The following is a 23,602-nucleotide window of genomic DNA, read 5'->3' on the forward strand; positions in this document are numbered from 1 at the left end:
TAAAAATTAATGTTGTAGTAAGATGTATCTTTGCACCAGTTTATTTACTGATGCACCAAATATAACTCTTTTTTTCAACCCCCCTCAAGTCTTTCTTCTCATAGATGATTTAGGTGGACCTCCTGTCCTCATTACAGAGTTCAGTTGCCGTTTTTCTATTTGTGTACTGAAAGTTTAGACAACTTTTTTCCAGTTTCTTTACTCCTGCGGTTTTCCTGCTGTGATTGCACTTAGAACCAACTTCTTTCAGTGCATCCATTTAATAGTCCTGAGATGGGAAGATCATAACTATGTTATGTCTCTTCTCTATAGTGGTTTTTTTTTGGGTAGGAAGAGACAGAGGGTGTGGTGTGTTTCCAGGTTTGTCTTCATTGCTGAAAGGAAAGAAGAACTTTCCTATGTACCCTAAAGCTATTGGTTCCATGTACTTCAGGAAAAAAGGAAAAAAAAATCCCAAATGGCTATTCATCCTTTTTGACCCAAGCTGACCATTTTCTCTCATTCCTGATCCTTCTATACATACAAGGTCTGAAAGTGCTATTCTGCAGAAGAAAGCTTGTCTAGCCACCTCTTAGGTTTTGAAAAGCTGGATACTACATCTGTTACACAGCTACATTCTCTTACCATCATTGTTTTGGTTAAGTAGCTTACTGCTAGAAGAAATCTTTACCTATTCCTTTCTTCATTTAGACCAAAATAATTTATTTCAATTGTGCAAAAGTAACATAATGCAAATTTGACTGTTTTGCTCTCACACAAGATACTGGGAGACTACTCCTGTAAAGTCAGATTATCTTTATTTATTTATTTATTTGCCTTACAGTATATTCATTAAAATGTAAAATTATTAAGATATTCTGTGAGCTAAATATGCCTGCAGAAGAAAGCATATAAGAGAGGATCAGTTGATTTTAATGGTAATATACTATATTGGGTCTTCGTTTTCCTGTCTGTGAATATACACTTTTACTTGAAATTTTGTATGAATAAAACCTGAATGAAGAATCCATGCTTGGATGATGGACAAATGGACATCATTATTAGTCTGTGCTGGCTCTTCTGCTTCTGACAGGCTGTCAGTCAAATGCAGCATCTCAGCTGAATCATCAGAAGCTTTTTCTGGACCTACTCACTTCATTCATTATAATATTAATATTGCACTTTTCTGACCAGCTGATGCTGGTTTCTTTTTTTAAAGAAGTGCTCTAACGCTGTCTTTTGAAAGAAGTATAAAATCTTTCTGGAGACACGTTCCTTGTCATTGGTCATTCTGATTCGTAGGTGCCCCTCAGAAGTGAGGGTACAGAATATGGAACTGGAATACTTTTGGGAATAAGGTGCATGGCAGGCTTAACAGTACAAATATCAGGTCTTATGATTCCCTCTTAGTGTTTAGACCATTGTGGCTACAACACAAACATTATTTATTGAAGTCTGTTCTTTTTCTTCTAATTTTTTCTAATAGGGAAGTGTTTAACTTCAGGGTTTGGTAAATACTTGTTTTTATTATGTTTTTCTCAGGTCATGCTCAGATTGTCCATCTCTTACTAGAAAGAAATAAGTTTGGAACTATCCCATCTGATAGCCAAGGTGCAACTCCTCTACATTATGCGGCACAGAGCAACTTTGCTGTAAGTAGTGCATACCTTAAGTGTAAAGTAAGTGTATTTTGCTGAAATATTTACAGTGTAACAAAGCATTTGGGTTGTTTTTGAAGTCATATAAACAGCGTCAGCACAAGCCTAATTCACAGTTTTCCTAGTAATGATATTAACATGTTTAATTTCAAATTATTAAAAATAGATTTAAAAATTTGCTTTACAAACAAAGCCCCTTGGTTTATATGCTTGCGTCAGAGCACATGATACTCACCTCGGTACTTCGATGGAAAGCAGAATGACACCTACTATTTTACAGTGCTTTTGCTTTTTTAAGGCTGATTTCAGCAAAATCCAAACAGTTATAAGGTATCTAGAGGAAGATTACCCCTATAAGGATTCGCACAGCTGCTTCAGCAACAGCCAAACCACACTTTGACTGCAAAAAAGTGATTAATTAATATTTGCTATTATAAATGTAGCTGTTGTCTCATAAAGCATGGGTAAAGAGCAAGAACTTTTGTCATAATTCCTCATGATCACCATATTTTGAAAAGTTCAGTGTTGAGACAAAAAAAGGCTAAAAAGAAAATTGGTTTCTTAGGCAGCCCAATCCTCATATTTTGGTAGACTATGTAATTTTGTCCAGAGCACGATCAGATACGGTAGAGCTAAGTAAAAAAAAAAAAAAAAAAAAAAAAGCCAGGAGTTTAACAACTGCTGGTCAGTCATAGGTGTTGTAGAAGTAGTTCTTAAGCTCTTAAGCACTGGAAGCTAGGAAGGCTCTTTTCACAATGAGCTGTCACTCATAGTGGGATTATGCCATGCGTAGTAAGTTAACAGCTCCAGTCTAAGTTTTCTTCAGTTATATTATTCATAATCTCCTATTACAAAAGAGGTTATCTAGTGCCTAATTAATGTAGTTATATAGTTTATATTGCACCATTTTCTTAACAGGGGTACTAATTTTGGTCTCTTTTGCCACCAACACATTGTTTTTCATAAAACAAGTAAATTTTTAGTATCTTTGTATCTTGAGTGGTTTTCAGAAGAACTACTGCAAGAGGCAGTTGACCGAGGTATGTTAATACTACAGCTGTCAGGCCTCTGTTTCCTTCTGAAACCAACGTGGCTCTTTTTTTCTTTTATTTGAAGGTGGTCTAAGTAAAAACATACAGAGTTGAGTTGTTTTAATTTGTTTTGTTTTATTTTTTATTTTTTAATTTAGACTTTCATTGGAGCACATCTCATTTGTAATTCATGCATTTTCATAGAATGTTTTAGTGATGCTGACTATAGTCCATTATTATGATGTGGAATGTACAGTTTGGGTCTGACTCACATACCTGAAATATTTATGCTGTAAAAGCCTTTCTCTCTAGTCTGAATCAGACTCCTAGAGTCAGACTCTTAAACTGGGAAAGATCTACGGGAAAGATAGAATGTTGTTATTTACAACCTGGTGGTTATCCCTTTAAGCTTTTATCTTTTTTTTTTTTTTTTCTTTTCTGTATTGATACATTCCTACAAAATAATTTTTCTTGCTGGCTTTATTTCTCTAGACTTATTTAATTGTGTGAAAGATTTTCATTATGTTACTGCTTTTTGATCCCACCAGCCAGAGAAACTTCTGGGTTTTATGTGGAAGCAGAATAGGTGATGGAATCAGACATTCTTTTGAAATCTTGTGTACTTACAATGAATTTACTGTTTCCCGTCTTACATGAAGAATGAAACAGGAGGGTCTCACACAGATATACAAGCCTCTGCTGGCTGATGATGTGATCCAGGCATCGTTGTTGATGCATGCCTCAAATGTCTGGAGCTTCTCTCTCCCCACACTTTTTTTTTTTACCTATTACATACGAATCCTAGAGTAATTCCCACCACTGCATTCCATATACATGGTCAAACAACTGAGTGGAGACACATCCATGTTTGTTTTGGCAGTAGAATCCATATATTTATGATTTGAGAGCCATGTTTTTCTTCTGTTCAAGCTGCCAAAGTTTGGATAGGCGTGGTTTGTTTCTCCATTAAAGATGTTTCTTTGTCCATAGCAAGAAGAAGAAAGTTTGATCTTCTCTGTTTATTGTAAATGTTTTGGTTGCTCTCAGTTTTACTGAATTCAATATCTTCTTCTTTGTTGTTTTTCCTCAGCTTATGTACTCACTCTATGACCTTTTAGTCCTTTTTAGTCCTTTTTTTTTTTTTTTGAGACTGAAGAGCTGGCAATTAATTTAGGTGAAGCATTTATTCTTTAGACTAGCTTATCCCCAATGATTATAGAAGAAATAGCTATAAGAAGAAAAATTTCCCAAGATAAGCACCCAAATAGGCTGCCCAAAGGTTACATGTCCTTTGTAACCCACAGAAGATCCAAATTGACATCCTTTTTTTTTTGGGTTCTGAATTTCATGTGTGAAGGCAGGTGTTCTAATACTATTCATCTTAGTATGCAGAATGCAGGATTAAATTTTATTTTTATTATTTTTATGGAGATGTCCAAGAAAATAGGTATTTCACTTTATGCTTGTATAGATTTACCACTAAGTGAAATGTGCATACCCGTGTCTTGTTCTTGAATGTTTAGTAATTTGCAGTTTCTTGATAGCACAGGATGAAAGGATCCACATTTACTTCTCTCCTTTATTGTTGTTTTTCAGCTTTGTTGTTTTTTATTCTGTTTTCTCCACATTTTTAACAGAGATAAAACACATGATTTTTCATGACAAAATATATGTAGAATTACAATGATTTAATATGTTTATTTTTTGATTTCTTGACATTCCCATACTAATTTCACCCCATTTTGGTTTCCAAGCTGTGATAACTTCAGTTTGGAAAATAATTCTTACAACAGTATGGCATTTTCTTCCACTTTTTCCCATTAAAAATTCTAGGGAAAAAAAAAAAAAGCGTAGTTAAAAGAAAGGTTGATTTGCTAAAACTTAATGGAAAAATAATATTACTTATTTATGCTTGAAGAATGTGTGCCTTAGTGTTGAAAAGGTCCAGCCTTCTTACAGCTTTTCACTTTGCAGGATATCAAGCAGTGCAGAGTTCTGGTAGGGTGCTGAGTTGTTAGCCTAATGAGTCGCCGATTGTATCTGAGGTGTAGCGGTGGTCAATGTGAGTACACAAAGCTATAAACCCATGCTGTTCTGTGTGGAAGGCTTAACACTTACATTCCTCATTATTTCTGGCTGCACCTTTTTACAGTAAACTGGGAGTTCAGAAATGGACCCAAATTCACAAAGATGTTAGGATCTTAAGTCATGCTAACATAAAGGAGAAATTTCTTGTTTCTTTAGAGAGATGAAATTATAAATAGTAATTAAAAAAATTCAACTGATCAGTTGGACTTAGCCTCTTAAACACCTTCATGATTCTGGCTTTAGCATTTGAGCCAGGGCTTTATTATAGCCAAGGAATTCTCATCCTACACAGGGCAGTGATGGAGCTCTTTCATGGTCACATGAAGGAAAAGGTAAAATAGTGCTAACACTAAAATAAAAATATAAAATAAAATATAATAAAATAACAAGTTCCACTTTTTTCAGATTTTAATCATCACTCACTGTTTATAGGTGTTTACCAACTGTTAGATACACAGCGTTTATAAGCCATGAGATAGAAAAGGCAAAACCTTCCCCCCAATTCTTTTTCTTCCAGCAGTGATTTCCTCACCCTTAGTGTACTATGAGGCTTATTAAGAATTTAGCAGAAGGTTAAGAAGGTAGATTTGTTTGCTGAGAGCTTAACACAAAGACAGCATTTGAAGAAATAATTATTTAAATCAATCTCTTTAATTTAAAGAGAGATTTTAGTCTGATATTTATATTGGAAAATCTCAAGTGGTCACAAGTGTAAAGAATTTCTTAATTAGTTCTTTACTTACAACATTTCAGTAATTAGTAACGTAATATAATTGAATATTAGGAAATGTGTCTATATTTCTCCTAAAGTCCTGTTTTGTTTTGCTGTGTTTTTTTGTTTGTTTGTGGTTGGTTGTTTTTTTTTGAGTGGTCAGATTTTGAGAGTTAAGCTAAAATATTTGCATGTGTAGTCATTCAGGTTTAAAGCAAAAAAAAAATGGCAGGGAGATACTCTGAAAGAAAATTATTTTAGCATCATAGTATTACAGTAATATTATGATAAGCCAATAATATTTTTCCCATTTTCCATAGCTTTCTTCACAGTGACAGCACTCCCTTATGATGAACACATGATATTTGACACTAAAAAGAAAAGAGTATAAAATGAATGACAGTGTTAAACTCACAGTTAAAGATGTGGCTGTGAATGTTGAAGAGGAAAAGGGCGTAGTAGAAAGTAAAATGCTTCTGTTGATCTATGAGTCTATATAAACATAAAAAGGAAAAGGAAGCTTTTGATTTGCTTCATAAACAGCCAAATGAGGCACAATAGTTTCTTGTTGTTACAGATTCCTTTTAATGTTAATTTCAATAGTATGTCTTTTCAGGAAACAGTTGAAGTATTTTTGAAACATCCTTCTGTAAAAGATGACTCAGATCTTGAGGGCCGAACATCCTTCATGTGGGCAGCTGGGAAAGGCAGCGACGACGTCATTAGGACTATGCTGAGTTTGAAACTGGATATTGATATCAATATGACAGACAAATATGCTGGCACAGGTAAGATGCCTTTCACTAAAGAGCCACTGGATGGTTCCAGTTAGTGTAATTTCCACCAAATAACATTGTTAGGATCTATAGTAATCTTTTCTTAGATATATTGCTTAATCCTCAAAATGTTTCTGCATTAGTTTAATCAAATATGTGAGTTACTTCTTTGCCTTATTGTGGGAAGGAAACAAATTGTGTCTGTGCAGATTGGACCACTTCATTTAAAACACAGCAAGAAGTGGAAATGTATTGAAGTGTTGCTATTTAGTAAATCTATAATCCTGTGGAAGGAAGAGCTATTCTGTATTTTGAAGAATAAAATGAAATGTAATTACATAAAAAGCTCTCCCTGAAAATGCCTGTTATAAACCTCTATTTATTTGTCATTGTTAACCTTGAAACAGTATACAACAAACGAACCAGTGAAGAGGCTGAACTATCATCATGAAAATCACTGAGTACACATAGCTATGTGTAAAGATAGTGTAATAAAAATGAGAGCTATTGCACTTCTTTTGTTCAATCAAGAGGTTAAACTTGGCAATGCCCAAGTTTATCACACTATTGTCAGCCCAAAGCAAAAGATAAGGATACAACACAGTGTTTCAGAATTCAAACACACAAGTCATGAAATTCCAAATTTCCAATAGCAAGTGTGAATTTATCTCTTTTAAGGAAAAAAAAATGTGGTAGAAATATTGTGTCTATGCAGTACGTTCAAGAAAAACAGAATAACAGTTCTGACAGGGATACGGGTGTTGAGGGATTTGTATTTTCAATAATGTTGGAAATAAAAGTAGAAGTAGTGGAACCATATAGTGTGCTGATGACATCTGAATAGGAAAAAAAAAAAAAAAGAGGAGTGTGGATATGTTGGGCATAAATTGGTAGCAGCAGTCTGTAAGAGTAACCTGTGTGAGAGGAGTCGTGATCTGCCCTGTACCAGTCACATCCAGGTCATAAATTTAGAAGTTAAGTGCAAAAATGTGTACTTATGTACTTATAAGTACTAAAATGTTAGCCACACTGATAGAGCACATGCTTGTGAATAATATAGTGGAGGATGCTTTCCTGTGTGGACAGTGTTTCTCCTAAAACGAAAACTAAATCATAAATGTGCAATCAGAGCCAACAAGAATGTGCATTGTTAAGTTTTGTTTAAATGAATGTTAACATCCTTGTTTTGAAGTATATTATCAGGTGGCATTATCTTGTCTTCACACACACAAACCAGACCAAGCTGCATGCTTAGACTAGAGAACTTTCGGTGACAATGTATCCTAAGCAAGAAAAAAAAAAAAAAAGGAAAAAAAGGCAAGTTTAACAGCTTTTCTCTTCAGATCATACAGTTGCTATTATTGAATCACATAAAATTGTAAATAAGTGCAATGTCAGAGTTGCATGGTTCAGATTTGAAAAACCGCAAGTAAAAACATTACTTTAAATTTGAAATGTTTACTTCCTTTGCCTTTAGGGTGATCTTTACTCTGTGAAATACAGTTGTTACAAAGTTCTATTTAAAAATCTGAATCCTTGCTTTCCTTACAAACTAGCACACCAAAGATCAGTCTTTTCAAGTTTTGATGGGTTGTAGTTTTTGACTTAAAAATGGTGACAACATCTCTAAAATCTCAATCTTTGTGTCTGATGACTTGACAAGCTACATACTCGACCATTTTATTTTTGTTTCATCTTTTATTAGTCCTGCCTGGTTCTGTTCTTCTGTGATGGGTCTCTTTTAAATGCCTCCCAGTATTTCGGACCTTAAAGAGCAGTAATGTTGTAGTTGCTGTGCAAAACCTCCTTATAAAGGGGCTTGCTCTTTGCAGACGCTACTCAGAGGCCGTGCTGCTGAAATGACTCAGTTGTGGATTTCATGCTTGAATAACTCAGGTGGTTGGTTGTATTATCCTCGAGTCTTACACCTTTTGTAGCAGTGATGTGTAATCACTTTCTAATCTTGATTTTTGTTGTCGGGCTTTTAATCCAAGGAAATTAATGGATTTTCCATTTACTCAAAACTGCCGTTGTGCAGAGCCCGCTAATAGCCTTAAAGTTCAGAGCTGTGCCATTCTTTGCTTGCTATCGAGCCATCTGAATCTCACCATTGTGCAAATGTGAACTTTGTTGTAGCGAGCTGTAAACCTACAAGGAAGCCCAGGGCTAAATCACCTTCTGCATGCAGACCTGATATTTTCTGAAGATTCCTAATCCTCCCCAAGTTTTGGCGAGGGCAAAGCAGCATCGTATCCTAACAGGAAACCATGTAGTAACAGAAAATAATGTGCATGCCCCTGTGCCTGGGATACAGTTGCTGAGGAGAGTTCAAGTTTGTGTTTTGCTGGCTTTTGTGTGGGGACCCGGTTCAGCCCAGTTATATTGCTGCCTTAACGTAGCTGTCTGCATTTGCTTCAAAAGAGCAAGCCCCCCATTCAGCTCAGAGCTTGGAGGGAGCAGCAAGGCTCTCCTCATTGTGTAGGAGAATGACACCAAGGGAAAGGAATTTCGCTGTTCTCGGAGAGCAGCGCTGCAGGAGCATTACAGGGGCAGCTTTATGGCTCTGCCGTCACTGCCTACAATGCTGAGAGCCCTGTCTGTCGGCTCAACAAAGGTCCTATTGTGAGCAGCTGGCCCAGGAATCTCTTCAGTCACCGTGACTCCATCACAGAAAATTTGGCCTACCAGAAAATATTGAGCACAAAGTGCGAAACGAGATGCCTGCGTCAGAATGAGTGATCGAGGGGAAGCACCGGCCAAGCTGACACAGCAGCTCTTTTTCTATGGTATTGTTATACACACCCCATGTGTCATCTGATTGAGTGCTTTACTGCCTGTTGGTTTCATAAGAAGTGCAGTACAAAAACCAGAACCTAAAGTTTACGGTGAGGTCAGGGCATGAAAACCGGGCCCATCCAAGTTGTACGAAGCAGCGGGGATCTCGTTCCTGTCAAATTTCTGCTTATAGCCACCCACTCGCCTAGCTAGTGAAGACCTTGCTGCTTACAGATTTTTTCAGGAGTGTGATGAATGCCCCCATGTCCTTTTTTTTGGACATTATTAACATCCTAATGGCAGGATTTCCATTATGTAGGCAGCACAACTCACATTGTCGCAGGCCATGACCCCATTTCTTGTAGGAAGTGCCTCATTTGTCTGTACCACAACTCCAGTTCCTATCACAGATTCTGAGAATCCGTGTTTTAAGGCAGTGCAATCCTGCTAGGTTTGTTTCACTGTCATTATGAACAAGCTGCATGTTTTAGCACCTGTGTAACAGGTTATGCCAGGCTACTGTTTCATAAGCTGTGTGCAGCAGCAGCAGTGGCAAACAGTGGCAGGCAAGTACAAAAAGCCTGGCAGTTCGATAGTCTGGCTGAGGTTCAAGAAGCAATTCCTTCTGACGCTGGCCTTTGTGCTGTGCCTTTCTGTAATGCCTCTGCTGGATCCTGACCCTGCCTGTTTTAACATTAAACAAGTAGAAACATGTAGGCGCTGTTTGCGGCCCCGCATCATGCTCGTTTGAGCAGATTGAATTCTCACCAACTTCGAGTATTTGTGAAATTTCATGGGGAAATAAGAATGCACAGCACAAAATGATGTGCAATTTGTGCATTGCGCATCTTTATTTTCATTCTATACTACTTGTGTTTTGTCATCTACGAAATAATTCGGATGTAAGGCAGTGTACCTCTGAAAATGTAGATTATTTTATTCAATTGCTAACTGTAGGAAATAATCCAAAGCATTTTGAAATCAATGAGTAAGTGAAATCACCAATATATGGCCTCCATTTGCTTGCAATCTCATTGCTATCTGTAGTTTGCCTTTCTTTCAGAAGGAACCCTGAACTGGTTGTACTGGCATTTCAGCATTTTCCTCAGCTGCAGGTGACAGTGCCAGCAGGATGCTGCTAAGACACCATGTCTTTACCTCTGCGGTCTTAACTCTGCTAAAGTAGCTCTGTGTTATTTGTTGGTTTGGATTCAGTGAAGTCTGCATAGATTCAAAGATGAGAAGACAAAAATACGGCAGAGTAGGAGTCTGCAAAATTAATTAGAATAGTTTTTATACAACTGAACTTCCTAAACTGTAAGGGTGAGAGGAAATACGGTATCTGGTTTGTCCAATATCTTTTTCTTCTTCCCAAAGGAAGCAAAGAATTGAAGATACTCTGTGAGATGTGATGGCTTTCTACATAATTTTGTGTAAAATTTTCTCCAAGTAATTCTAAAAAAAAAAAAAGAAAAAAAGCAGGGGGTTGAATAGCTAGGTTGTTATCTGGAGTTAATTTTAATTGAGACTGCTTTGCTTTTTTGAAAGAAAAAATGGCACTTTCAAGAAAACGTTGAAGAAATAATGAAAGCTTTATTTCTTTTGAAATGGACAGTTTTATGTCTGTTGGGGTAACACAATAAATGCCTTGAAACAGAGGCAAAACTATATCGTATAAGCTCTTAATTTTTTAAGCAAAAGCTGGTAAACTTCCACAAATCATGAGTATAACCCAGTTTTGCTGCTGTTAAGGTTAAAGTTCTGATTTGTGCACATTAAAAACATGTTTAAGAGCTAACAGGTTTTCTGCTTATTGTGCTCTATTGCTTGTATGAAGAAGAAACATGGATTGTGATTGCCTGCCACTTATTATGATTCTTCAGTTTCTGACAGCTGAAAAGCATTTTTTTTCCACCAAAATGATCAAAGTTATTTGTTTAATTTGACCATTCTAATTGTGAACCTCCAAAACTCATGGTATGGTGATTTCTTTTTCTTACTGCTTTGTTCTTTCAGCATTACACGCTGCTGCACTTTCTGGCCATGTCAGCACAGTGAAGTTGCTGTTGGAACATAACGCACAGGTGGATGCTTTGGATGTCATGAAACACACTCCACTTTTCCGAGCCTGTGAGATGGGACACAAAGAGGTGATACAAACACTCATTAAAGGTCAGTTGTTAAAAAATTTACAAACCTGTTCAGAATTTTGATGTTTGTTTATGAGTTAATCTAATCTAAATCTAATCTAATCTGTTTCCTTATGAGTTAAATCTAAACTTTAAAAACTTGGACATTTTTTTTTTTTATTTAAGCCTGTTCCAAGTACATTCTAGTCTCTCAACCACGTCTTCCCCTGACAAGTCATTGTTTTGGTGTTTTTTTCTTTTTCTTTTTTCTTTCAATAAATAAGACCCCATAAAGCTTTCTCCATGCCAGACATCACTTTTAGTTGTCTTTGGAAACTTTTTGACTGTTTAAATGAATGCTTATTTTTAATTAAAGTAGTTATCAAAAATCCTAAATCATTAATATTTTCCCATAATTGGATTTTAGAAACAGTAATTTAATTATAAACAGAAATGAGACTTAACAGTGCACACAGTTTTAGATAATTGAAAAAGCTCTGCTGAACTGTACAAAATATGTTGAATGAACAGTGGTGTCTTAGATGCAAAATTCTTTCATTTTAACCTCACAGAAAAGTTCGATGTAGGCTGGGAGCAGTCTCCCTCCTACTGGAGATAGTATCCTGTTTATTGTCAGGTGAAGTATGCAGACTGACAAATTACAGGTTTTCTGTCAAACAACCTTTCTTACTGAAAAGTTTGGTTTCCTTTGTTAACTGCTGCACTTATTTTAATTTCCTGTTAAGCTCTTCCTTCAACTCCGTATGGCATATAACTTCTGATGCAAGAAGCTTGGTTTTCAGAATCCAAGTCATGATTAATTAAATATTTTAAGATATAGACAGTAATTGTTGATGGTTGGTTTGAGTTTATGTAATTGTGGAGTTTTATTTTTGTAATGACTTTTTGCATCTTACAAGAACACAGAAAAATCTGCATAAACGATCCTTACCATACTTCAATTAAAAAAAACAAACCACAAAACTTTTTTCAAAAGTCATTCTTACACTGTGAATATTTTATCTTTTTATTCTATACTGTATGCTTGAGAGATTTAAAAAGAGGTTATATCTGATGTTTAGTTATCAGAAGTGATTTTGTCACCAAGAAAACTAAGTTTTACTGCAATTAATAGGCCTGGAACAAAAAGCAGCTAGATTTTTCAAGGCCATTTGACAAACCTAAAGTTTCTAAAGCATCTGAGAGGATCTCAAAACCTTACAACAAAGGTTAGATGCCTGTCCCTCACTGAAATTATTTCATTGCCAATTCATTTTGGTTTAGGTTTTGAGATTTAGATAATAATGTTGATTCTGTTGGTTCAGAATTATTTCCTTGAATTGCCAGTGTACCAGAAAGTTGGTGTTGAACATAAACTTAATCTTTGTTTTCTCTTCATTCAAAATTATTTTCTTGTTATGTTCAAAAATTGATTTGTTGTTACAGGAGGAGCAAGAGTAGATTTGGTTGACCAAGACGGCCATTCACCCCTTCACTGGGCAGCCCTGGGAGGAAATGCTGATGTGTGCCAAATCTTGATAGAAAATAAAATCAACCCTAATGTGCAGGATTATGCAGGTAGAACACCTCTGCAGTGTGCTGCGTATGGAGGTTACATTAACTGCATGGTAGTGTTACTGGAGAATAACGCAGATCCAAATATTCAGGATAAAGAGGTATGTTGCCGTTCACTGGTTTATTTCATTAACTTAAGAATAACAATAAATCTAAAGGTCATTCTCTTCTCTGGAATGTAGAAGCATGTTTGCTGCTGTTTATCATGAAATAAAATGCATCCTGACATAATTTTCCCATAGCTTCACTTCTAAAGTCTTGAATGAAATATAATAGTTCAATATGCGGCATGAATTGAAGACATGCTTTTCCTCATCAAAATGTGATCTTTATGACAAGTCTTTTTAAGCATCTTATTTCTTCACTTTTCATGTTCCTTATTGACAGGTGATATAAGAATGTGATTTTATAGTTTGTAGTATGTTTCTTCAGCATGTATTAGTGAGGCAGAGCAAGTAAGATATTGCAAGTGAGATTATAGATCTTCTTCAATTATTTATGTGTGTACCTCTTCCAGGTGAGAATAATAAATAAATAAATAAGGGAATCAGTGGTTTGTTTATATGTTCTTGTGCCATTGTTCAAGCAGTAAGTGGAATTAGGAGCCAGAATAATTGTGCAACATATAACAGATTTCTTTGTTGACATTATTTCTCTGAAGTCAGTAGAATTTCATCAGTCAAAAGAATTTCACCCAATTTATTAAACTTTTCTCTAGCTATTCATTATAGGGCATGGACAATTCCAGGTAATGGAAAATTGTTTTTTTTATTATGACTTTTCCAGAGTATTCTGGGAACATTTTCCAAACCTGCTACCAGTTCATATGGCATCAGCTCAAATGCAGGTGCCCACATCAGCTCCTGGCCACTTTTTCACAGAGACACTACAGGATACTATACAGCACTTGGGGCTTAGGGAGCAGCTTGTTAGCACTGTTCTCAACGTTTTTTATGTTTTTCCATGATACCCAGTCTTCTAGCTAATTCCTAAATTTGGAGTTCAGAAAAGCAAAATGCAGACAGGAGGCGTGCCCTAGAAGTGAAGTGGAATACCTATGTTATGTAGATATTAACAGACCTCAAACTGTGAGGTCTGAGATTCATACTGTGAATCTCTAATCCCAGTTCCAAGAGTGGTCATATAATGGTGATGGTGGTTGTACAGAGTGCAGCCGGCATACTGTACAGTGAGTGTATTGTGAGTTGGACTTCTGCTTCATGTGAGAGAAGTCACAACTGGAGTCTTTCTTTCTGTGTTTGCCCAAGCTGATAAGCTTGCCCTGAACTTCATCAGATTTGATTTTTTGTAATAATTCTCTCAGTCTTGTCAGAGTATTTTGGATCAGCCTAGAAAACAGTCTGAGTTACAAAGGTCGCTAAGAGCTGCTTTAGACCAGGGCAGCATAGCTGCAAAGAAATCACCTGCAGGGATAGTCTCCTACTGCTAATTTTCAGCTACTTTATGTAAAAAAAAAAAAAAGCACTAGTTTAGCAATCTGGTTTAAAAAGAAAAAAATAGGTGATTTCATTTTTAAATGATGTACTCTTATTTTAACAAGTGAGTTTATTTAGAAGAATTGCTTGTCCAGAAAAGGATTGAATTACAGTACGATTTGTAATTTCTATTGTGGTGTGATAGAGTTTGGGAATAATTTTTTTTTTCCTGTTCTGTTGTCTATAGGGAAGAACTGCTTTACACTGGCTCTGTAATAATGGCTACCTTGATGCTATAAAGTTACTGCTTGGTTTTGATGCTTTCCCTAATCACATGGAGAACAGCGAGGAAAGGTATTACTTGTCTGAATGTGATATTTTCTAATTTAGCATAAATGCTACTTATTGATTTAAATGTTTAATGTTCAGATATTTTCACAGAATCATGATTTTCCTTGCATGTAAAGGAGTGCCATAATTTTAAGCTTCAATTTCAAATGTGAAAAATCTCTTCTTTAAGTAAGACATTGCAAGTATAAACTTCAACTGTTTATACTTTTGAACCTTGAGCTCATGGATTTCTTCATTCTAGTCTCATTCCAAATATTAAGCATGTTTTTCATTTATATGAAGTTGACAACAGATCTGAAAGGATGAAAAGGCATTTCTGCTGCTGTTGGCATAGACTGGAATTTTTCTTTTCTATTTGATAGGAATACACAATGAAGAAAGAAAATGGGAGAAATGTAATGTTACATTTTAAAATGGTGATTACCAATTACTTGGTGATTGACTGTATTCTAAAGGCCTGCTTTTAAAAAAAATCTTCCTATATTCATAAAGAGACAGTACATTTGCACCTCTTTTCTTTGTCTTTCATTGACACGTAAATAATAGTTTTTTTTAAAGTGATTTGGGTTGTGGAGTTCAAATTAGTCACCTGACCATGAAGATAATTAGTGTTAACAGAAATGTATAATGCTTTTTTAGAGGAGATGACCTCATCATAATCATAAATAAAATTACGATCAGCATGTCATATACATTTGAATATTTCAACATATTAAATAATTTAAATACTTTTAAGCCCCGTATTTTAGTGCTAGGCTTGAAACTTCCTTGCTTACCCCAGTTTTTCATTGCTTTCTTTCCCCCATCATTTTTCCTTTGTTCTCTACTCTAACCACTCAGATCTCTTTTCCTATTCTATGTATTCTCATTTTTTAGTGAGGAACACAAATGAAAGCATTAAGTAGTTCCTAATGAAGTAGTGCCAATACTCTCTCTAGTAATTTTTGATGGAAAATTAAATAAACAGCTGTAGTTAAATTACTCTTAATAAGTACGATTAAAAGCCAATATTTTGCTAGAAAGGAGCCTGTTCTTTTCCTTACATTGGTGGAATGTATTAATGATACTCAACTATCAGAAAAAGACCTTAGCTGTGGTGTTTCCATAGTCATTCAGTTAGTATCTAGTTTTGTTTCTCTTCTGGGATTCGTATATGTTCTTATGTATAAACCTAGATTACTCAAAATATAACTAGCAGCATTCCAGATGGCAGCTCTTAAGCACTAGTCCATGTGCCAAACAAAGCATATCCCCAATATTTCAAGATGAATCAGTTTTTAATTTTCCAAAACATGTATTTTATATATAGAAATTGCACAATTGCCTCTTAGTAGACATCTACAAAACCTTGTTTTATTAAACAAGTTGTAAACCAGCAGAAATTTGGATAGTGGAAAAGAAAGTCAAGTGTTGTAAGAGAGAGTAAAAATGATGAGTAAAATATGATTCATCTAATTGGATGAAATTGCCTTTTCATTGAGTAACAGTTTAAGAAAATAGTAATTTTTTTCCAATACACCTACAGAAGGAAGCCTCTCTGGATGTTCTTACAGTTCAGTATGAGACGCTAGTTCAAGATTCAAACCTAGCAGTTAAAACTAAATCAGCTTGTGAAAAGATGGAGCTGAGATTTCATCGAAGGTTTTAAGTTGGCCACTTGCTTGTATGTGTGTGATCAAGTGCTAGTCTGAAGGACTGACACAACTCATTAACGGGTGGTTGTGAGGAGCGTCCATGAGCAGCCTTGAATGGGTAGTGTCCAGTTATACAACCCCCTCTTCAGATTTGATTGAGTGCTTTTTACTTTCTAAGGTAGTTCTAATGGAGTCAGAGAATCTGTGTGTAGGAATATGGGTCTGCATGAATGGGATCCATAATACTGCCTTGGTACATACATGTTAGCAGCATAAAGCTTACTTCAATATCTTTTGTACCTGTAAAGTAAAATATTCAAAACTAGCTATGCTTTAAAAATGTGTTTTTCTGAAATGAAGCCCTTTCTGAAGTACCCCTTCCTGGGTTATCAAAAAATCTGTCTTTCTTTAAATGCTATCAACACACCTTGACATACAGATTTTCATGTTATGTCATTGTCTTTATTCCTGCAGACACTTCAGTTCAGATACTGTTAATCCTTCCATCAAATCATTGCTGGGTGGCAAGTCTAATTGTGCTCTCTCTGTCTGTTTTTCTTGGCTTACCAGTATTGTGTCCTAGCAAGTTACCATCAAGAAGAGCCCTAATTTTCACAATTATATGCATTGACACTTACTGCTTGAAGATCTTGGTTTATATGGCCTTGGTTATGGTTTGTGACTGATTATTTTTGCTTCCCTATCGACAGTAGAAATCGGAGGAATTTTTTTTTCAAAAGTGCTGAGGCAACTTTGACGCTATTAAAAAGCAAAGAGATTTAATACTTTTATCACCTGCATCAATTTGAAAGCAGACTTAAGACTTTCTAGCGCTTCTTTAAAAAAATTTTACTCGTTAATGCAGGTTTAATGCTCTTGCTGGCCAGCTCTGCTGTCCTCAGTCATTGTTACAGGAGCAAAGTCAGATTCAACAGTACATCTTCAGAACTTAAATGCATGTGTAAATAACACAAAATATGATTTAACTTTTTACTTAGACGATCTTTCCATATGTGAACCTTAATAACTTCTTTTGAGATTGTTTTCTTAAAGCAGTTACTCCTGTGGCTAGGACTTTGGAGGATTTGAGTCTGGCACCTAATAATGTCTACCTCCTGCCAAGTTAGGAAACTAAAATAAGCCTTAAACATAATCAAGGTATGCACAATGAGCAAGACAGGAAAATAATATTTAAAATAAGAACAATGGCCTACTGAGAACACTGCTTAATCAGTCTTCATACTAGAAGTTGCCTTATTCAGGATGAATCTCGTAACATGAATGCACATTACATTAGGAATCTAGTTCAGTGATGATTGCTGCATTCTTTTTTTCAGGTACACTCCACTTGATTATGCCTTGCTTGGGGAACACCATGAAGTGATTCAGTTCATGTTGGAACACGGAGCTCTGTCTATAGCTGCTATACAGGACATTGCGGCTTTCAAAATTCAGGCTGTCTATAAAGGATATAAAGTTAGAAAGGCTTTTCAAGAGAGGAAGAATCTCCTAATGAAACACGAACAGCTGAGAAAAGATGCTGCTGCCAAGTAAGTCTGAGACTTGAAATATCCTCTAGCAAATAGGCATTTACTGTAAGTTTATGTATATTAGTGTATGATTTTATCCATTACTCATTATCACTTACTGTTCCTCTTACTAAAAATTCATGAAACTTGCAAGCACGTAATGGAATTTTTTCCATAATACTATGATGAAAACTGTTTTTCAGGCAATCCCAAATTAAATAAGAATCTGTATATAATGTTCATGAACAAGGCAAAATACCAAATGCCAGGAAACAAGCATATTAGAATCATTATATTTAGCTAATATTCTGTGGGATGATAAAAAAGTTTTGGAAAACATTTATCACTCTAAAGTAGTGAAAATAATTATTGACCTAACAAATCTTTGATACCTGTTTTGAAAAGCAATTCATAAGTAGATGAAAATGAATGAGATGTACTTGGAAAAAAAACAATTAAATAAGGCTAACTGTTTCATAGGGGAGGCTGTGCTTTTCTAGCAAACTAAACTCTTTCCGGACTTTAGTTCTAACTTTTGTCTTGGCAGTATCATGCACTGCAGTTAGATTTTCTGCACTTGACAGTTACCATAAAAACATTAGATTAGATTATAGATAATTAAAATATGCAGTTTGAATAGTTATTTGTAGGATGTGTAGATTCTGAATGAGTTTCTGCTCTTTTCAATTGAAACAATGGTAGCAAAGTGATGAAATTCTAAAATACAAAATTACAAAAATGATCATCAGAATGCTTTAGTTGGTTGATCTGTACCCTTAAGGTCCACAACATGAATAAGAACAAATTAGCACTTGGATTCTCTTCGAGATCTGATGCTGGAATGAAAACGTAACAGTCTGAAAATATTTTTATATGGTTTTTCATTTTTTTTCTGTAAAGAAAAATGGGAATGAAGAGACAACATAATCATTGAACACGGAGAGTTTTTTCTTGCATCTATATATCATAGACAAATGAGCTGCAGTCTGCTGTATTTCCAATTAATTAGTTTGCTCTGCGTAACTGGCCAGCCTGACCTTCACTGGGTTTGAACGCTGCTACCATACTGGTTAATACTTGTTAATGGCCATTAAGAATCAAAGCTAGAAACACCAGGTAACTAATCTCTTTCTCACATCTTTGGATCCTAAAGTTGTAACTTGCAGCTCTCCTACTACTGCGTTTTCTGAAGTTGGTGTAAGTCAGACTCATACACGGAGAAGCTGCCTTTGAAAATATTCTGAGTATCTTATACATTTCTTTTTAATTTGGAGAACTCGCTTCTTGCTGTGTGATCACAAGTGACTACCAAGTTGAGGTATTTATATTCTTTGTGATGACAGTCATTTTTAGAAGAATCTGTGTTACCCCATCCGGAAGATTTAACAAAAAGGGATTGCTTCATGGAAATTTGGGTGTGTTTTTCTCATTGTTTTCCTTTGTGAGTTTCTAAAGTACTTTCTGAAACTTACTAAGTTGTTGTTGATTTGTTTGAAAACAATAGAAACAAAGTCTGTGTACCAAATACCATAAAAACAGAATTAAAATATAATTGGAGTATACAAGCAAATCAAGTTGACACATAACAAATTTAATTTAATTGCAATTTTATGATCTGTAATAAACTGGAGGGGACATTATGTTGTCATCATACTGAATGTCCATCTGTGCATTGCACAGTTCAACTTGGCCAGGGTGTTGCTACATACAAACAACTAATATCCCTACTGATGTTTAAAAATCTGCTCTCCAGATAAGAGTAGACATGTGCAAATCCAGAATAAGTGTGAACTAGATTGGAAAAGAAACAAAACTAAAAACAACAAAAAAAGCCTACTTCAGTGCATGAATTTAAAACTTGTTTTGTGATATGTTGTTTTAGTGAGTCACACTTACATAAATCAGCCTTAAATCTGCATGTTATTAATTAGCCTGTTCATTAAGCAGAGGAGCTATGACAGAGATAAGAGGTGGAAGCAGTGACAGACTATATGGAGAAGCCTAAAAACATTACCTGGGCATGTAGGGACGGTGTCAGGAAAGGCAAAATTCAAATGGAGTTGAGATTGGGAAGGGATATCCCAGCCAGTGAGCTGAGCTTCTGCCTCTACACTGATAATAAGAGGCTGAGCAAGGAAAATGTGGGCCTGGTGTGAACGGTGTGGGTGATTTAATGAGAGCAGACACAGGTGAGTTGGAGGTACTCAGAAGGGTCACAGAGATCTGGAAAGGTTCCCACTGTTTGGAAGAAAGCAAATGTTGCACCCAGCTTCAAAAAGGGCCAGAAGAACAATCTGGAGATCTACAGACTGGTTGGCCTCACTTCAGCCCCTGGGAAACTCATAATAGACGTAAGCTGAAATTTGAATTAAGGAGAAATCTTTTCACCATGAGGACAGTCAAGCACTGGACCAGGTTGCCCAAAGAGATCTCCATCCTTAAAGATTTTCAAGACCTTGCAGTATAAATCCCTGAATAACCTCATCTGACCTCATAGATGACCCTTCTTTGAGGAGAACGTTGGCCTTGATGTCTTCTGGAGATCCCTTCCAGCATGTAGTCCATATTGTGTGGTCAACCTCTCAGGAAAGAAGCACTGCATTAGGACAGTAACTCAGAAAAGGAAGGACACATTTAAAAAATAGTCTGTAGCTCTACATAGAGGTGAAATGTTGGACTTCTAAATTTTTTCCAGAAAGAAGCTTTTCTTTTAGAAAACCTGATCTTTAGAGAGATCATGTAAAGTGTTTAAAACATGTCCAGAGAAGAGCAATAACCAGCATACTGGGATTTGAAAGGGCTTCAGAACTCATTCATCACTCTTTCACCTTCCTTTTGAGTTTCTCAGAGTAAGTTCCTGAAACCATGCTTCTCTGTTTTTACCAAGTCTTCTGAATTTGATTCTGACCAGTTGAGGGAAACTGCCTGAGAATGTGAATATGAAAGGGAATGTGGATGAAAGTGGGTAAGGGTAAATAAGTCATGATATTTAGGAAGAGAAGAACAGCAAGAAAATAAAACAGTTCAATGAAATAGCCTTCAATACATTTAGAAGACTGTTCCTCGGGGCAAGAGAGTGCAAGTAGATTATGAGATCCTCCAAAAAACTGGTAGTAAGGCCTGCATGCTGAGTGAAGAGAGGGAGTATAGCAAGAGAGAAAATAATGAGCTTTTCAGCAACCTGAAAAGGGAAAGCACACAGTGGAAAGTTTGTGCCATTGCTAAAAAATGAGGACAGAAATAATAAACATTGATAAAATTAGAAAAGCTGAGGTACAAAATAAGAACAACTAGCAGGGGATGTGAGATATCACAAGAATTATTGTAAACACATACATTTTAAAAGGAAAAGAGTTGGTCCATAAGTGATGGTAAGAAGACTGAAATGTTCTTTTTGTTTGTTTGTTTGCTCTTTTTGTTGCATTCTTTATTAAACGTCCAATGATGTTCAATAGCAAATGGAATTCACACTAGCAACAAAGGGTAGGAATGCAGGATAAAATACTGAAAGAAGAATTTAGAGACTAATTGGATGAGGAAGATGCTTTCAGATCAGCTTAGCTTGATGAAATTCATCCTGGTATATACAGAAAACTAGCTGATAAAATCGTAAAAGGGTTACCTTTAAAGACTTAAGGAGGCCTGGTGGGACTACAGTATTTGTGAAATGAGCAGAAATCCACCCTGGATCTCACACAGTAGTGTGTCCACGTAAAAATTAAAGTGCTGAATTTGCAAATGGTAGCAACATGGAGAAGACTGTAAGCATGCAGAAGTCCAATTTAGAAATCAGAATGGTGTTAATACGTCTGAGAAATGACTGAATTAAAAATAGGAGGTCAGGTGTACACAAATGCGCACCTCTCCACATCTTGTATGGCCAATCAACCCAGGAATGCTTGGCAGTAATTAACTGGTTTTTTAACATTTTTGTTAAGGTTAAGGACTATCTGTTAAAAGGTCATAGTCGATCAGAAGCCGAACATGTCATGAATCACCAGTGCCATGGTTTTAAAAGCAGCCATGCAGGATTGTATTAGCAGGAGATAGCTACTTACACAACGTGAAATATAACTCCTCTTGGTCCAGATAAAGCCTCAGCAGTAGTAGGAGCACAGCTGGAGATCTGTTTTCAGGTATGATTTTTAAAGTAACTTCTTCTGCAAGGATAACTGTAAATACTCTCCAGGCACATGGCTATGTTCTAAACTTAAAATGATCTCCACAGAGCTGATAGAGGAGAAAAAAAAAGAAAAAAGAAAAAAAAAAAAAACACTTACATGTTTTTAACAGAACAGAAGAGGTTGACTTCATTTTAGCAGGATCAGAAAATCAGAGCGTCTCTATGTCTTCACAAATGGTTAAGGCTGAAACTGTTCTTTTTGGATGCCAAAACCTGATTCCACTGCATCGCTTTTGTAATGAAGTATAAATAGAAGACTCTTAAGGTGTCCAATGTTAGAGTCCTAGTTTGGATCCTGTAGAGTTGCTGGAACCTCCTGAGGGTGACCGAGAGCCCTTAAGTTAGAAACTTGTCTGCTTCCTTTATGTGTTCATGAAACCTGCTCTCTTAATTGAGACAAGAGTAAAAATTGAGTTTTTTTTTATTTTGAAAATATCTTTCACTGTAAAACAAATGGTGTTTGTGACTAAATAAAGCAAACCCCAAGGGGAGGTTTGTAAGTATTCAGGAAACATAATTAGCTAAGCTCTACTCTGATAATTAGGATGATGGCCTATGAATAGGGAGCTTTGAAATCCAGTCCTTTTATTACTTCATCAGTTTCATCTGCAAAATTAGCACAAGAAATCCCCTTTTACTTCTTCTCAACTTCAGTCCTGTGTCATTTCAGTAACTTTACAATTGGCATGTCGCTGGTGTTAACGTTTTGAGCTAATCTGCTGGTCCAAAGCGTGCAGGCCACTCTGTCTTTCGTGTGTCACACAACCTGGCTCACGCTTTCTTTCCTAACACTGAGGGGAAGGTACTGGTGAAAATGAGTGTTGTATGAATGGTAAGATCTGATTTCTCAGATCAAACGGCAGAGCAGTGGCAGTGAGATCCATGCTGCACACAAGACAGACATCCCCACGCAGTCTGCTTGTGGAATGCCGATATTATTTGAAGCTAGCCCCTTTTCCCTTGCCACGGGGAATGCTGAGCCTCGGGCTGCCAGGAGTGTATTTTTTAGATCAATTAACAGCTTTTCAGGTACAAAGTTCAATCAGCTTCTTCTGCGGCGCGCACTTCATGAGATAGTCCTGACAGATAAAGTTAAGGCTTCTCCCTGGCACATCACACCGAAATGACACGTCCTGGCATTGATGCGACTCCCAGGAAGCGAGGATGGCATGCTGCATAACTAACCTGTCATATGCTGTGCTGTGAGCTCATGTGTCAACAGGCTGCAAACTATGTTGGAGCATTGCAAGCGAGTTAAAATACCAGGCAGCTACATGATACGACATTTACCAGCTGTCCATTCCAACAGGAAAAGTGTCACTTCGTCTCCTAACCCGCGCGTAATTTATAAAAACAAATTCGATGGTAGGTAGATAGGGAGCGTTTGCTACTTGCTGTTGGGTCGTTCTGCTTTGTAGGAAAACAATTTGAAAGTGCAACCATGTTTCTTTGTATTTCAAAATAGGCTGCAAAATTTTATTGAGCAGATGCGCCTTTCGTAACCTTGTCCAGATTTCTTTTATATCTACGCTCTTTAAGAGATACATGACACAAGTTTTTAATTCCCATCTCATATTTTCAGTATTTATCATTTGTATAATGTGTAATCCATTTATGTAAAATCATGGAATCACAGAATGGTTTGGGTTGGAAGGGACCTTAAAGAACATCTAATTCCAACACCCCTACCAAAGGCAGGGATGCCACCCACTAGATCAGGTTTATTTAAAAATAAATTCCGTAATT

The 23,602-nt window shown here is 36.2% G+C and overlaps 1 protein-coding gene across 8 annotated transcripts in view; it reads left to right on the forward strand.

The window, feature by feature from the left end:
• INVS (inversin) overlaps nucleotides 1-23,602 on the forward strand; it is an 88,809-nt gene that overhangs the window by 51,780 nt on the left and 13,427 nt on the right. For all 8 annotated transcript variants that reach the window (XM_027451847.3, XM_013107045.5, XM_013107048.5 and 5 more), the window contains 6 exons: nucleotides 1,522-1,631; nucleotides 6,085-6,256; nucleotides 11,036-11,191; nucleotides 12,595-12,824; nucleotides 14,407-14,513; nucleotides 17,482-17,694. In XM_027451847.3, coding sequence (XP_027307648.2) covers nucleotides 1,522-1,631; nucleotides 6,085-6,256; nucleotides 11,036-11,191; nucleotides 12,595-12,824; nucleotides 14,407-14,513; nucleotides 17,482-17,694 — 988 coding nt within the window. The remainder of the gene's footprint in view (nucleotides 1-1,521; nucleotides 1,632-6,084; nucleotides 6,257-11,035; nucleotides 11,192-12,594; nucleotides 12,825-14,406; nucleotides 14,514-17,481; nucleotides 17,695-23,602) is intronic.

Source organism: Anas platyrhynchos, chromosome 2 (genome assembly GCF_047663525.1).
Source record: "Anas platyrhynchos isolate ZD024472 breed Pekin duck chromosome 2, IASCAAS_PekinDuck_T2T, whole genome shotgun sequence".
NCBI classification, from domain to species: Eukaryota; Metazoa; Chordata; class Aves; order Anseriformes; family Anatidae; genus Anas; species Anas platyrhynchos.